Source organism: Octopus sinensis, linkage group LG16 (genome assembly GCF_006345805.1).
Source record: "Octopus sinensis linkage group LG16, ASM634580v1, whole genome shotgun sequence".
Lineage (NCBI taxonomy): Eukaryota > Metazoa > Mollusca > Cephalopoda > Octopoda > Octopodidae > Octopus > Octopus sinensis.
The window spans coordinates 3,996,501-4,011,159 of record NC_043012.1 but is presented as its reverse complement, the minus strand read 5'-3'; the positions used below and the strand labels follow the sequence as shown (position 1 = coordinate 4,011,159).

At 37.3% G+C, this 14,659-nt stretch overlaps 1 protein-coding gene across 5 annotated transcripts in view; it reads left to right on the top strand.

Annotated features, from left to right (window-relative positions):
* Nucleotides 1–14,659, top strand: part of LOC115220344 (peptidyl-prolyl cis-trans isomerase FKBP8) — a 37,975-nt gene that overhangs the window by 5,142 nt on the left and 18,174 nt on the right. For all 5 annotated transcript variants that reach the window (XM_036509846.1, XM_029790449.2, XM_036509844.1 and 2 more), the window contains exons 2-6: nucleotides 3,784–4,590; nucleotides 10,048–10,195; nucleotides 11,922–12,009; nucleotides 13,041–13,151; nucleotides 14,317–14,391. In XM_036509846.1, coding sequence (XP_036365739.1) covers nucleotides 3,802–4,590; nucleotides 10,048–10,195; nucleotides 11,922–12,009; nucleotides 13,041–13,151; nucleotides 14,317–14,391 — 1,211 coding nt within the window. In that variant the 5' untranslated portion in view covers nucleotides 3,784–3,801. The remainder of the gene's footprint in view (nucleotides 1–3,783; nucleotides 4,591–10,047; nucleotides 10,196–11,921; nucleotides 12,010–13,040; nucleotides 13,152–14,316; nucleotides 14,392–14,659) is intronic.

The window sequence follows — 14,659 nt, the reverse complement described above, 5'->3', positions numbered from 1 at the left end:
GTAACAAAATGAACAATGTAGTTGCTGTTTCACCCTGGTGTCATTTCTTTCTTTTCTTTTTTTTTTTTCGGAAAGGCATTAAACCAAAACACATTTTTTGTTTTGTCTTATTTCTTTCTTTTTCTTTCAAACAGAGTGTATCCATAAATAAATTATCCTGAATACACACATCTCTTCCCTTGTTTTTGAAATGGTTGGGCATGGTTTGAGGGAGTTTTGGCTGCCATTTTCTCTTAGCAAGTTGAGCAGCCACATTGAGGCATGTTCTTTGCCTTGAAGTTCTTAGTGTTTGGCAAACAATCTCAAACCCTCACCAGTCTACTGAAGTATATATGTGTCGAACTGATTTGGAGATTTCACATGGATATAAAATAAATACCCCCTTCATGCACAGTGTTTGATAGGGTGGGATTTTGTTGTTGATACTATTTAACTCTTTATTCATGTTCTGAGTAGCTGTGATCATCCTATTCGTTTTCCCGGTTATGTTATGCATATGGTCAGGGCCACCAATGGGAATTTGACTAAGTGGATCAAGGCTGCTTTTGGATTTGTTGTTGTTGTCCAAAATTTAAATGGGTTTATGAGGAAGTTATTTTCGTTTTTGAGAGCAAGAGAGCCTCATCAGATACTCAAGGGATTTTATTTTGCTTTCTGTGTCCCGAAGCACTGTACCCAGCACATGGTGGCATATTGGCAGAGTTGTTAGGGCATTAGATAACAATGTTTTGTATATTTATTCTAACTCTGTGTAATCTGAGTCCACTTTTTGCCTTTTCAATCTTTCAAGGTCATAAAGTAAATTTCCAGTCCGTGGTAGTGGATTGGTGGGATTGCTAGAATGTTGAATAGGATGCCTCATGGACTCTGTTCCAATGCCGTACATTATAAAATCAAATCTTGCAAGCTGTTACCAGATGGGGTTATAAAATAAAATGTGATACTTTTAGGAGTTGTGACTGACAGATAATACCAGCAAATGGAAACCAATGTGAGCATAGCTTCCTTAGTTCAATGTGAAGATTGTCTGCAAACAGTATTCAATGTGTACATTCATTTTTATTGATATTGAGGGGTCTTGTCTTGTAAACCATTTGGTAACTTCACTGCTGTTGGTGTGATATAAAAAACACCAAGCACACACTGTAAAGTGATTGGTGTTAGGAAGGGCATCCAGCTGTAGCCCCTATACCAAAGCGGACTGGAGCTTGGTGCAGTCTTCTGACTTGCCAGCTCTTGTCAAACTGTCCAGCCCATGCCAGCATGGAAAACAGATGTTAAATGTTGATGATGATGAATAGGGTGTGATTAGAGGAACATTTAGCTGCTATCTCTAGTGACTCGAGTAATCACATGGAGGCTCCTTGATTGACTTGTTGAAATTTGTGCTAATATGTTTGGTGAGAAATTACTTCACCCCTGAATAGAAAGCCAGTCTATTATTGATGGTAGCATTTTCAAAAAAGATTCAATAACTATTATTTAGAGCTACATAAAACTGAATCATATAGTTATATTATATTTCTTGTTCTGAGAAAAAAAATAATAAATGAACAAGAAAACAGACATCATAAGCTGATAGTCTAGTTACTAGACTATACCAGCCATATTACTAAACGTTAGTATATTATCCACATGACTTATTTTTTTGTTTTGTTTTTTTCCACTTTTGGCTTCTTACTTGAAGATAAGTCTTGTTATTTAGGTGACCTAATTAACAGCTACAAGTATAGCCGTGTAGTTAAGGTGTTTGCTTTGCAACTACGTAGTTTGGGTTTCAATTTCACTGCACTGCATTTTGTGCGAATGTCTTCTACCATGGCCCCTGGTCAAGCAAGGCATTGTGAGTGAAATTTAGTCAGTGGAAACTGAATGGAAGTCCTACAGAGGGAGAATTCCTGTTCTTGCATTGTACACTTAATCCTTCACCTCATTTAAGATCAACACCTGGCCCTTGGGGCTCTTAGCAGATTCTGCCCTGTTACAAGCATACTGTGTGTATAAGTTTCTTCTACCAGTCACTGATCCCTGAAAAAGACTAACTTCTGTCCTTCCTTATCTGTCAAAGCCATTAAAAAGAAAAAGAAAACAGTTTCTCTCGGGGGTGGGGTGGGGTGCAATATTTTTTTTTTAACCCTTTAGTATTTAAACCGGCCATATCCGGCCAAAATATTTAATCTGTTTTATGTTCAAACTGACCAGATTCAGGCCCTCACATCTACCCTACAATGTTATTCTACATTAAGTAATTACACCATCAAGATCTTGAAGATATGAGATAATGCATGATCAATTCAAATCAATGGGAATCAATAAGCATTATGTTTGATAGAATAATCTGAACACTAAAGGGTTAAAGTCTAAGAGTTTTAATTCCCTTGTACTCATTCCAGGTCTTCTCTTCAGAACAAAGGCTTTCTAGATCTGACAATCTTGGCACTTTTTCAGGAATATTGTATCAAATGGACCCTTTCTTTAAATTGTAGAGTGTAATTTGAGGGAGATTTGACTGCTTTTTCTAGTTGTTCAAAAGACTACCTAAAGGTTCAGAATTCAGTGTGCCTGGCAAAAAATGAATATTGTGACAAAGATAAAGAAAGAAAGAAAGAATTAACATTGGCAGAGAAGATAAGATTAATAGATGAACCATTCCGAATGAAACGGAAGAAAAATACCAATTTTAGAAACCTATCACCCATGCGACAGGGAAGATGTTTCTGATGACAGTGGAAGGTTATAAATAAAATTAAAATGTTGTTGCTATTGTTTATCTGGAGGTTGGTCCACATTGAGCAGAAATATTCTGAAAGAGATTTCAGCTATGACTATTCACTATTCTGGACTATATTATCAGAAATGTCCGTTTTTAAATCATTAAGGGTCTGGCTTGTTGGGAATTTGTTTGATATTTGTGGCAGGTCAAGAAACTTTGTTATTTCTCTAATACTTTAGGAAAGCTGCAAATGTCTCAATTTCTCGTTTTTCACTTATGAGAATCTCTGGTTTTGTAATTGAGTGAGGAACAGTCACACGGGAAAAAATGAAGGTGCACTCTTGCAGCTTTAACTGATGCATGGAGTCTCTGTGTGGTTACTTGCCCTGCTAGAAATAGTGACTGAATCACCCTCATATCACACACTATTGTTTTAGGGGGGGAAAAACTCACCTCAGATAATTCAGCACTAAATGCATACTGTCTGAAATAAAAGATGGTATGGTCATAGCTGGAATAACTTTAATCGTAGCTCTGTTCTATCAAGGTTAACGTGGGGCTAAACAGCAACAACCAAAATGGATTTCAATTGCAACTACAACAAGCAATAAAAAAAAGTATTTTAAAAAATGGCATTTTTAGCCTGCAATCTCATCATCTTCATCATTGTTTTAATGTCCGCTTTTCCATGTTTGCATGGGTCAGACAGGATATGTTTAGGCAGATTTTCTATAGCTTGATGCCTTTCCTGTCACCATTTCTCACCTGTTTCCAAGCAAGATGATATTTTCCAAAGTGGCTGGACATATTTCCTTGGAAGACTGGAAGCAAAAGACTCTGCTTGTATGAATGTTGTTTTACATCTGTATTTCATAGTTTTCTATAAAATGCCAATAATCGTATCATTTTCAAAATACTATGAAATTTGTATGAGTGTTGCTTGTTTAAATTCATTTTAGTACAAGTAAATCTCAGGTGGTTTCATATATTAACTACTTCTTGTTGTTATTTAATATTCTGTATACATTTTGGCATATTTCTGAAATTTGTACTGTTCTTATGTTTTGCAGAATATTCTTTAGTTCATCATGCCCTCAACACCCACTGAAGTTCCTGAAGCTCATGTGCCAAACAGTGCCAGTAACAGTCTGGACCAAGCAAGTGTGAATGAACATGAGGGCAGTAGTTTCCAAATAGATAAGAAGGAAAAACATTTATCATTAAACAAAGACATTTGGAATGGAGATACCCCTGACAAACCTGATGATTCAGGAGGACATCAAGCAGAAGCTAGCAGTGGTCACTTAAATTATACTAGTAATGCTACTGTAGTAATAGGTAATGGTGCACAAGAACTTACAGCTGTACTGGAACCTTCGGAAATGTTAATCAGAGCTCCAGACAGTGTACAGAATTCCCTTAAAGTAGCTAGCAACGATGAAAAGACTGAGCAACCAGTACTGACATTAAACAAACCAGAAGCGGAATTAGAAGTAAGAGAAGAACAACTGCAGAGTAAGGACATTGAAAGTGAAGCGAAATGCTTGCAAACTGCTACATCTGATCAAGCTGAGAAGTGCTCGCAAGAAGTTACATTTGATCAAGCTGAAAAGTGCTCACAGGAAGCTACGTCTGATCAAGGTGAAATAAATGTTTCACAAGCAGAAGGGCTTTCAGATGAAACTGCTAAAGATAGACTGTCCCAAAATGAGGACAAAATTTTGAACAAAAGTGAAAATATTGATTCGCTTGCACAAGCTGTGGGTGAAAATATTAATGATTCAAAAGCTGATAAAAAAGATATTTCAGAGACTGTTGAAGAAAATGTTTCAAATGAACCAATGGATATTTTAGGCAATGGATTGCTTACGAAATCGGTAAGGAATTGTTTACTTGGAACTCTGAGTCCATTCATTGTTTGTTTTCTTTTTATGATGCTTTTTTTAAAAAATTTTAATGCAACATCAAGTTAAAAATGAAATTACATAATTTCTAATAATAATTGCCATCTGTTTTAATGTGCATCTTCAACTACGAGCCAACAATAGAACCTATGTGTGGTTATTTTGTTTTATAGAAATAGTAGTCAAATCTTCCTTAACTTGAATCCTACCCTGTTAAATTAGGAGGATACATTAGATGATGTAGTAGTTCTAGATATCCTTAAACAAATGGGATGGTCACTGCTGGAATTCCATTGATCATAGGTCTATTTGATGGATATTACCTAGGACTAAACAACAACCATATATATTTTCAAACTTGAGACAAGTTTTACAAACTTTTCAAAAAAAAACAAACTAATTTTTATCCTCTGAGTTCCAAGATTTTCTAAACTCTTGGAGAAACCTCGGAAGCCAGTATGGGTTGAGAACTTTTCCTGCAGACGGGAAATGGTTGCAAAGGTAGAAATATAATGGCTAGAACTCAAAAGAATATGGTTGGGTGGTTTCTCAGATCTGATCTTGATATATTATTCATGCAGCATATGGACTAAATATTGTCTTGTTCACACATGGACTAGATATTGTCTATTCCAGAAAAGAAAACTATTTCAACACCAACTGTCAAGTGGGTGGTGGGAACACACACACACACACACACATGTATATGAGCTCCTTTCAGTTTATGCTTTCCAAATCCACTCACAAGGTTTTGATTGGCCCACTCAGATTCATACACGTATTGCAGCGGTCTTTCGGTTTTTCTAAGCCCTGTATATCTCTTAAGAAAGCAAAAATGAACCATCAAAAGCTGATTTCTCATTTGATTCTTCAGAAGGCTGGACCTCCAACCAGATCTTTCGCAATACCCTTAAAGCTCAAATCTTTACAGCACCCCCTTGTATATATGTATATATATATATTGGTAGCATAGTGGCTGAATTTCTTTTGTGTGTTGGGCCTCACGGAGGCAAGGTGGCTGAGTTCCTTTCAAGTATTGGGCCCCGTGGAGGCAAAGTGGCCAAGTTCCTTTCAAGGGTTGGGCCTCTTGGAGGCGTTATGTTGCACTTGAGAAGAAAATTCATCAAGCCAAGCAAAATTGCATGGCAGATACTGGTGTCATGCAAATAGCACATAAAAAGCACCCATTACACTCTCAGAGTGGTTGGCCTTAGGAAGGGCATCCAGCCATAGAAAACCATGCCAAATCAGACTGGAGCCTGGCACAGCCTTCCAGCATGCAGGCCCAGTCAAACCATCCAACCCATGCCAGCATGGATAACAGACGTAAAATCATGATGATGTGTGTATATATATAAGAGGCTTCTTTCAGTTTTCATCTACTAAATTCACCCAGAAGGCATTGGTTGGTCTGAGGCTGTTGTAGAAGACACTTGCCTAAGATTCCGTGCAGTGAGATTGAACCTGGAACCTTTGCCTGTATATTTATATATTTCCGTGTTAGTTAACAATAAATATTCAGTTTGTGCAATTAAAGATTTACTTATAACAGGGGCTCAAGGGAAGGGCATAGTTAATTATATCAACCTCAGATCTTGACTGGTACTTATTTTCTATGACCTACTGTTTTGAAGAGTGAACTTTTAAATAATCAGAATACACAGGTGTGTTATTAAATTTAGCCTGGTTGATAACTAATTTTGTCATCATTACACAGTTTCTTTGTATCTTACATTTTCTGCTCTAGTTATAAACATACATACCATTGAGACGTTACAAACAAAATTTATTGGAGTATAATGTGATCTTGAATACAATGCAATTAGCACTAATATAGTCTATCCTCTTGTATTATGCAGTCCTTTAAATACTGCCATAGTTATTTATATTTTTTAAGAAACCAACATATCATTGCAAATTTTAAAACACATAAAAAAACTGACACTCTGTCATTTACAACAACTAGTGTTCCAGTCTATGAAACAGCCTGCTCATGAAATTAATGTGCAAGTGGCTGAACACTCTGTAAATATGCATTAAGAGTTCTCTTAACATTGTTCTCAGGGAGAGTCAATGTAACACAGAATGTGATAAGGCTGGCTCTTTGAATTACTGGTACAACAAATTTTTGCCTGCTGAGTGGACTGGAGCAACATGAAATAAAGTGTCTTGCTTAAGGACACAAAGCACTCCCAGGAATTGAGTTCATGACCTGAGGCTCATGAGCCAAATAGCCTAATCCAGGCCTGGCCAACTCCAATTACATTGCAGGCCACTTTAATCACAGAAAGTTTTTTGAGGGCTGCTTGTATACTTTATGCACTAATTCTCATGCTATTGTTACAATAATGAACGAATGATCGTTGATTCGACATGAAATATTATCGTTGCAAAAACAGTAGTATTTTTCTTTTTTACTTTTCATTACAATCTTCAATTTTTGATAAAATTTTTGAAATGTTTGTTTAAATGAACCCATTTCAAGAAAGTATCAAGCGGGCCTCAGGTTGGCCAGCTCTGCCTTAACCACTAAGCTGCACACCTTTACAAAGAAAAAAACAAAACAACACATAAAGCACAAACATTAAAACTTGCTTAATTGCTGCTTTTTTCTGTACCTTTTGCTTAAAAGCTATTAAGTAAAGACTGTAGCACAGGTAAAAAGAAAAAAAAAGTCATTATTCATAAAATGAGTTCGTCTCTTAAAAAAAGAACCATTAAAAGCTGCTTCCACATTAGATTCTTCAAATAACTCCAGCCATTTTTATAGCTTTAGCTTTTCTTTGCTTGTAGCTTTATACCCAATGTTGTTACAATACATTTCATCATCATCATCATCGTTTAACGTCCGCTTTCCATGCTGGCATGGGTTGGACGATTTGACTGAGGTCTGGCGAACCAGATGGCTGCGCCAGGCTCCAATCTTGATCTGGCAGAGTTTCTACAGCTGGATGCCCTTCCTAATGTCAACCACTCCGGGAGTGTAGTGGGTGCTTTTATGTGCCACCGGCACAGATGCCAGTAAGGCGACGCTGGTAGCGATCACGCTCGAATGGTGCTTTTTGCGTGCCACCGGCATGGAAGCCAGTTTGCCGCTCTGGTAACGATCATGCTCGGATGGTGCTTTTGGCACCCTACTAGCACGGGGCACAAGTGCCAGTAAGGCAACGCTGGTAACGGTCACACTCAAATGGTGCCTTTTATGTGCCACTGGCATGGTTATTTTTTCTTATTTCTTCTAACCCAGGGGTGGGGAAACTTTTTAGTGCAGCAGGCAGAAAATTCCAACAAAAAAGGTCTGCGGGCAGATCAAAAGTTCTAATTCTTATAACTGTGTAAATCTTGTATATATCTTTGTATAATTCAAGATACATTAAAAGAGATAAGTTTAAGACATTAAATTAATGTGTAACATCTTCAGTAATGCCACCACTGAATTTAGGACGTTTATATTACTTATGAGGTAGTCTAGCAATATGTGTTTTATAGAGAAGACAAAATTTCCATTCAAATGGCAATCACTGGATGATTTTCTGTTCAAGCCTAACCGTTTTAAGTCGTAGTGGAAACGCGACCTATGTCACAAATAGGCATACAAATATTATCTGAATTTTATAATTGAAAATTTACTATATTTTGTACATACAAGTATACCAGCCTGTGGGCACAATAAAATAGGCATATGAGCGCAATTGCACCCTGTTCTAACCCATTCAGCTAATTCTGGATTGTGAAGATGCTTTCTTTTCATAGACGGTTTGCTGTTTGGCATATTCTGCTGTTGGGCTTTGTTCTTTCTTAGTAGACTAACATTGCTCTCTTCTACACCAAATTTCCTACTAGCAACACAATTATTGTTCTTTTTGGCAAATTCTATGTCTAAGTTTAAATTTTGTACTGTAAACAATATACCTCTTTCTCCACATCCATACTTTTATTATAAAGGTGCATACCAAAGGTCTGTTTTGTTTCCTAGCATATGTCTCTAATATAACTTAAGCATTTAATAATTCCATGTGGGTTCTAAACATCTTCCACGCTGCAATTGTTTTCGTTCCAGCACATGATCTCAGATCAGGTCACTTGCTATGCAAGTACATCTCCGCAATTTAATAATTCAAATTAGATAACCGCTTTTAAATAGTATAATTCATAACCACACATCACCATCATGCTAAAAGAATTAACACTTGCAATTAATGTCTTTGCTATACATGGTATTTCATAGCCACAGGTAATGAAGTTTTTGTATTAGTTTTTACATCTTTCAAAGCTACTGCTTTGTTTCAACAGTTATTTTAATTTATTTATTCTAAAATACGAAATTTTGTCAGAAATGTTCAAAGTAAACTGTGTTCTGGGTGAAAAATTCCACCAGTATACAAAGTTTCAAACTGTTTAGTTTAAAAAAAATTAATTAAAGGCGCAATGGCCTAGTGGTTAGGGCAGCGGACTTGCGGTCAGAGGATCGCGGTTTCGATTCCCAGACTGGGCGTTGTGTGTGTTTATTGAGCGAAAACACCTAAAAGCTCCACGAGGCTCCGGCAGGAGGTGGTGATCCCTGCTGTACTCTTTCACCACTCTAAAAGGCGGTGCTCCAGCATGGCCGCAGTCAAATGACTGAAACAAGTACAGAAAAAAAAAAAAAAAAAAAAAAATCTGTGTGCCAAATTGAACAGATCCCACAAATGTAATGCTACCTCACTAATTTTGCTTCTGATTATTTTTGATATTAAATTTCTAAATTTATATACAGGCATGACCGTGTGGTAAGAAGCTTGCTTCCCAGCCATAAGGTTTCAGGTTCAATCTTACTTGGGGAAATGTCTTCTACTATAGCCTCAGGCTGACCAAAGCCTTGGGGGTGGTTTTGGTAGATGGAAACCAGAAGAAGCCTGTCATATGTACATACATTCATACATACATATATATGTATCTGTTTGTGTGACTTTGTGTCTGTGTTTGTCCCTCACTACCACTTGACAATTGTAGTTGGTGTCTTTACGTTTTCGTAACCTAGCAGTTTGGCAAGAGTGACTGATAGAATAAGTACCAGGCTTGAAAAAAAGAAAGTACTAAGGTCAATGCATTCATCTAAAAATTCTTCAAGGCGGTGCTCCAGCATGGCCACTGTCTACTGATTGAAACAAGTAAGAGATGGATTGGGTACATTTTATGGCATTTTTTTCTCTTTATGTTTGTAAAAGACAGGATGGTCATGGCAAGAACACGCTTTTTGATTATAAATCCCTTCTGTCAGGGTTGACCTAGAACTAAACAAAACATTTTTTGAGCACCCAACCAGAAAAAAAAAATAATAATTTTGCTTATAAATTTATGAAACATGAAAAATAAATGTTTCTTTTTATGTATTTGTTTTTTAAATTATGTTCTTTTTTCTAATTTTAAAAATATTTTCCATTAATTTAGATTGTTAAAAAAGGAGATGGAGTGTTGACTCGACCTTTACAGGGTCAAAAGGTTACTTTAAAGACAGAAGGTTTGCTACCTGATGGAACAGTAATTGACAAAAATGAAAGTATTTCATTTATATTAGGTGACGGTGATGTGATCTCAGGTAATTTGGTTTCTTTTCTCAATTTTGTTTTCATAAATGTAAATTACAAATCATCGTCATCATCATCATTTAACATCTGTTTTCCTGCTACCATGGGTTGGATGGTTTGACAGGATCTGGCGAGCTGTAGGGCTGCACCAGGCTCCAGTTGTTTTCTTTGGTATGGCTTCTACAGCTGGATACCCTTCTTAATGCCAACCATTTTGCAGAGTGTTCTGGGTGCTTTGCATGTGATCCCAGCACAGGTGCTTTTTATATGGTACCAGCACAGGTGCTTTTATGGGATCAAATTATAGGTATTTAATATGATGAAGAGCTCCGCTCGAAACGTGAAATCCTCCTTCTTTCTTTCCTTTCCTGAGCGTCCAATGACACTATACTTATTCCACGTCCTCGCATTGTTGTGTTTTCTCTTTGTTCATGTTTGGATTAATTATATATATATCATCATCATCGTTTAACGTCCGCTTTCCATGCTAGCATGGGTTGGACGATTTTGACTGAGGGCTGGCAAACCAGATGGCTGCACCGGGCTCAAGTCATGATCTGGCAGAGTTTCTACAGCTGGATGCCCTTTCTAACGCCAACCACTCTGAGAGTGTAGTGGGTGCTTTTTACGTGCCACCGGCACGGGGGCCAGTCAGGCAGTACTGGCAATCACCTCACTCGAATCTTTTTACACGTGCCAGTGAAGTGACGTTGGTAATGATCACGCTCGAATGGTGCCCTTTCACGTGTGTGTGTGTGTATATATATATATACACACGCACAAACATCATCATCATTTAATGTCTGTCTTTCATGCTGCCATGGGCTGGATGGTTTCACAGAAGGTAGCAAGCTGGAGAGCTGTATCAGGTTCCATTGTCTACTTTGGTGTGGTTTCTACAGCTGAATGTCCTTCCTAACACTAACCACTTTATAGCATGTACCTGGTGCTTTTTTTATGTGGCACCAGCACTGGTGCTTTTTACATGGCTCCCAATTCCAGTAGGGTCACCAAGTAACTTGTGAGACAAAGACCTTTCAGCTGGGAGAAGGAGTGAAACCACAGGAAGTGGCTTTGTGCCAGGTGATATGTCTTATTTGTGTGTGTGTGTATGTATAATGAATATGTATTTATGTATTGCTTACCTATGCTTTATTTCTTACACAACATAGAATGGAAAAAAGCTTCACTTCTGATATTATTTGATTCAAGAAATGTTTGCATTATTTACATTATTTACAATTGACGGATATTTGTCCTCATCTTGTTTGTTGTTAACACTACGTTTCAGCTGATATACCCTCCAGCCTTCATCAGGTGTCTTGGGGAAATTTCGAACCTGGGTTCTCATTCCTAAGGTATTTTTCGATGGTGGTGGTGATGGCGGTGGCGGTGGTGATGATGATGTTGTTGTTGTTGTTGTTCAGGTCACTGTCTGGAATCGAACACTACGCCATATGCCCGTGGGCATATGGCGTAGTGGTTAAGAGCACGGGCTACTAACCCCAAGATTCCGGGTTCAATTCCAGGCAGTGACCTGAATAATAATATCGAAAAATACCTTAGGAATGAGAACCCAGGTTCGAAATTTCTCCAAGACATCTGATGAAGGCTGGAGTGTGTATCAGCCAAAATGTTAACAACAAACAAGATTAGGACAAATATCTGTCAAATGTAAATAATGTTTGTTTTTTTTCTCTTTTTTAAAATTTCTGTTGTTTAAACGCTGTATTTTAGGTTGGGATATCGCTGTTGCCTTGATGGAAATAAATGAAGTTGCTGAATTAAAATGTGATGCTAAATATGCTTATGGAAGCCAAGGCAGGTAAGTTTAACATAAATTGGTTCAGGTATTATTTTGTAACTCATTGATTCAGCAGTGTGGCACTTTAACTACCCTACTAGGGCTGAGTAATTTAAGTTCTAGACCTCTGATCTGAAATTTATGCTTGAAATAGCTTCCATATCTCCTTCAGATCTCATTGTATTGTCTTAAAAATAGCACAACAGGATAGGTTTCTTGCTGTAGAGGAATTACATTGTGACTCACATTATAGAAGAGTGGGTGGGAGTAACTGGGGGTGGGGCTGGAAAGAGATTTAAAATAGCAATGAAGCATTGGTGGACCCTGGAGGTACAAGACGGTCACTAGATGTGAGTGGGGACAGAACAAGAAGTTAAGGTAAGTAGAGTTTGCAAGAGTATATGGGGAGAGTGAGGGATGGTTGGAGTTGGGGAATATTTGAAGGGGAAAATATAATGAAGAACAAGGGTTGAGGAGTGTTTGACGATGTATATATGGTTTGATTGATAGCATTGATGAAAGACGTTAAAAGAAGTACCATGGTATGGTACATCTTTCAAAGAAGAAGTATGCTGAGGATTATATTAAATGGTAGAAACTATTAATCTAAAGGAGTTTGTTAAGACTAAATTAAGGAGACGGTTACTTTGTAATCCAAGAAATAAATGTCTCCCTGATCTTCAAGGAGTCATAAGAGGCAGTATGTTAATTGAATGAGAAATAAATCCCATTTGCCTTGAATTGAATGTTGGTTTATCTTAAGTAATATCAGGTTCTTAGTCTGAACAGCTGTGATAAGATAAGGTACATTGAGTTTAGTGTACTGTCTTAGTAACACAACAAGTTACTTGCTATAGACTTGAATTCACAAAGCTGTTATCTGATAGTCCAATACTTGATCCATTGGTATAGTTACTATATCATCTTTACTCTATCTACACAGTAGTCTACAATAGGATATTGTGTGTAAATGATGGAGGAATTGAGGATTCATTTTTTTGTTGTGTATTTTCTGATTTGTATTACCAACTGTCTTTTGTGATATATTTTAGATTTCCTGATGTACCAAGTAATACAGCCATTGTTTACACCCTGGAACTACTCGACAAAGAACCAGGACCAAATTACAGTTTCATACCACTAGATGAAAGGCTTCTCCATGCGTGAGTATGGCATTGGTGCCATTTGATTGCTGCTTCTTAGTTTATTAGCTACTCCCTACATCAAAATATGGCCCTCCCAAATTCTCCTGTCCCATGCAGTCTTGCCTGACAGCTTCCAGTTCTTTTGCATGTTGCCTGTTTAGAAAATTATTGAGATGATTCTTGGTTGTATTGATTCCCAGGAAATTGAGGTTCCTTTGCATCCTTGGACAGCATGAATACTCACAAGAGTATTGTGTTGCGGCCCTTTGTGTGTGAATGTGTGAGTGGGTGTGTTTGCATTTGTCTGTCTTTGAAAAAAGGTGGTGTCTGTTTATACCGTGTAACCTAGTGAGGCAACAAACAGCAATGGTTAAAATAAATACCAAACTTAAAAACGAATACTGGAGGTCAATGTGACCAATAAAGACCTTTCAAACGAAGTGCCCCAGCATGGCCATGGTCCAGTGACCAAAACAGCTAAAAGAGTAGAAGAATCCCACCAAGATGAATAGTGACATCATTAATGAGATTACTTAGCTATGAAATCCTGCCTGTATCTTACATGCCACAGTGTCACTATATTTTGGTTGACTTTGCCTTTCATCCTTTCAGGGTTGATAAATTAAGTACCAGTTGCATACTGGGGTCAATCTAACCGACTGGCCTCCTCTCCCAAAATTTTGGGCCTTGTGCCTAGAGTAGAAAAGGATATATTTTGGTTGCTAGCAGTCTTAAGGCTCCTTCAGTGAATCTGATCATCATAATTCCTCTGATATCATCTCAACAACATTTCATGTTTATATCTTTCTGAGATGATTTTTTTTTTTTTATTCTGATCTTTATTTCTTCACATGACATTTCAATTACTATTCTACCCAGCCACCTTCAGCTGATCCTTCTGAGCTACTTTACCTCATGCTGGACGGTGCTGATGCAGTGTTTAGATCGATATTCTATCACATTGTCTTCAGATGTTACTCTTGAGCTGTGCTAACATCTATCACCTGAAGACCAGGACAAAGAATATCAAATGTGATGTTGTGTTAGCAACAGATTCAAGATGCAGAAAAAAAAGCCAAAAAAAAAAAGCAGTACATTTCATGTCATTCATACAATATTTATATGTTTTTTTAAATTTTTTTTATTCTCCCATTTTTTAATTTTCATCTTTTTCATTTTATAGATCTGTCAAAAAAGAACGAGGAAATTATCTATTCGCTCGAAATGATTTTCACGGTGCTATCAACTCTTATATAAAGTGAGTATTCTTGTTTCTTTTCATTTCCAGCAGTTGTTGTTGTTGTTGTTCTTCTTCTTCCTTTCTTTCTAATTTTGGTACAAGGCCAACAATTTTGAGGAGAGGGTGCAACCCTGGGAAAATGTAAAACAAAGTTGACCTCTGCAGAATTTGAATGACAAAGAGTTGGAAATAATACCGCTAAACCTCTTGACTTAAGCTCTAATGCTTCTGCCGGTTGCCAACATTTCTTCACCACATCCATTTTTCCATGCTTACACAGGTTGGA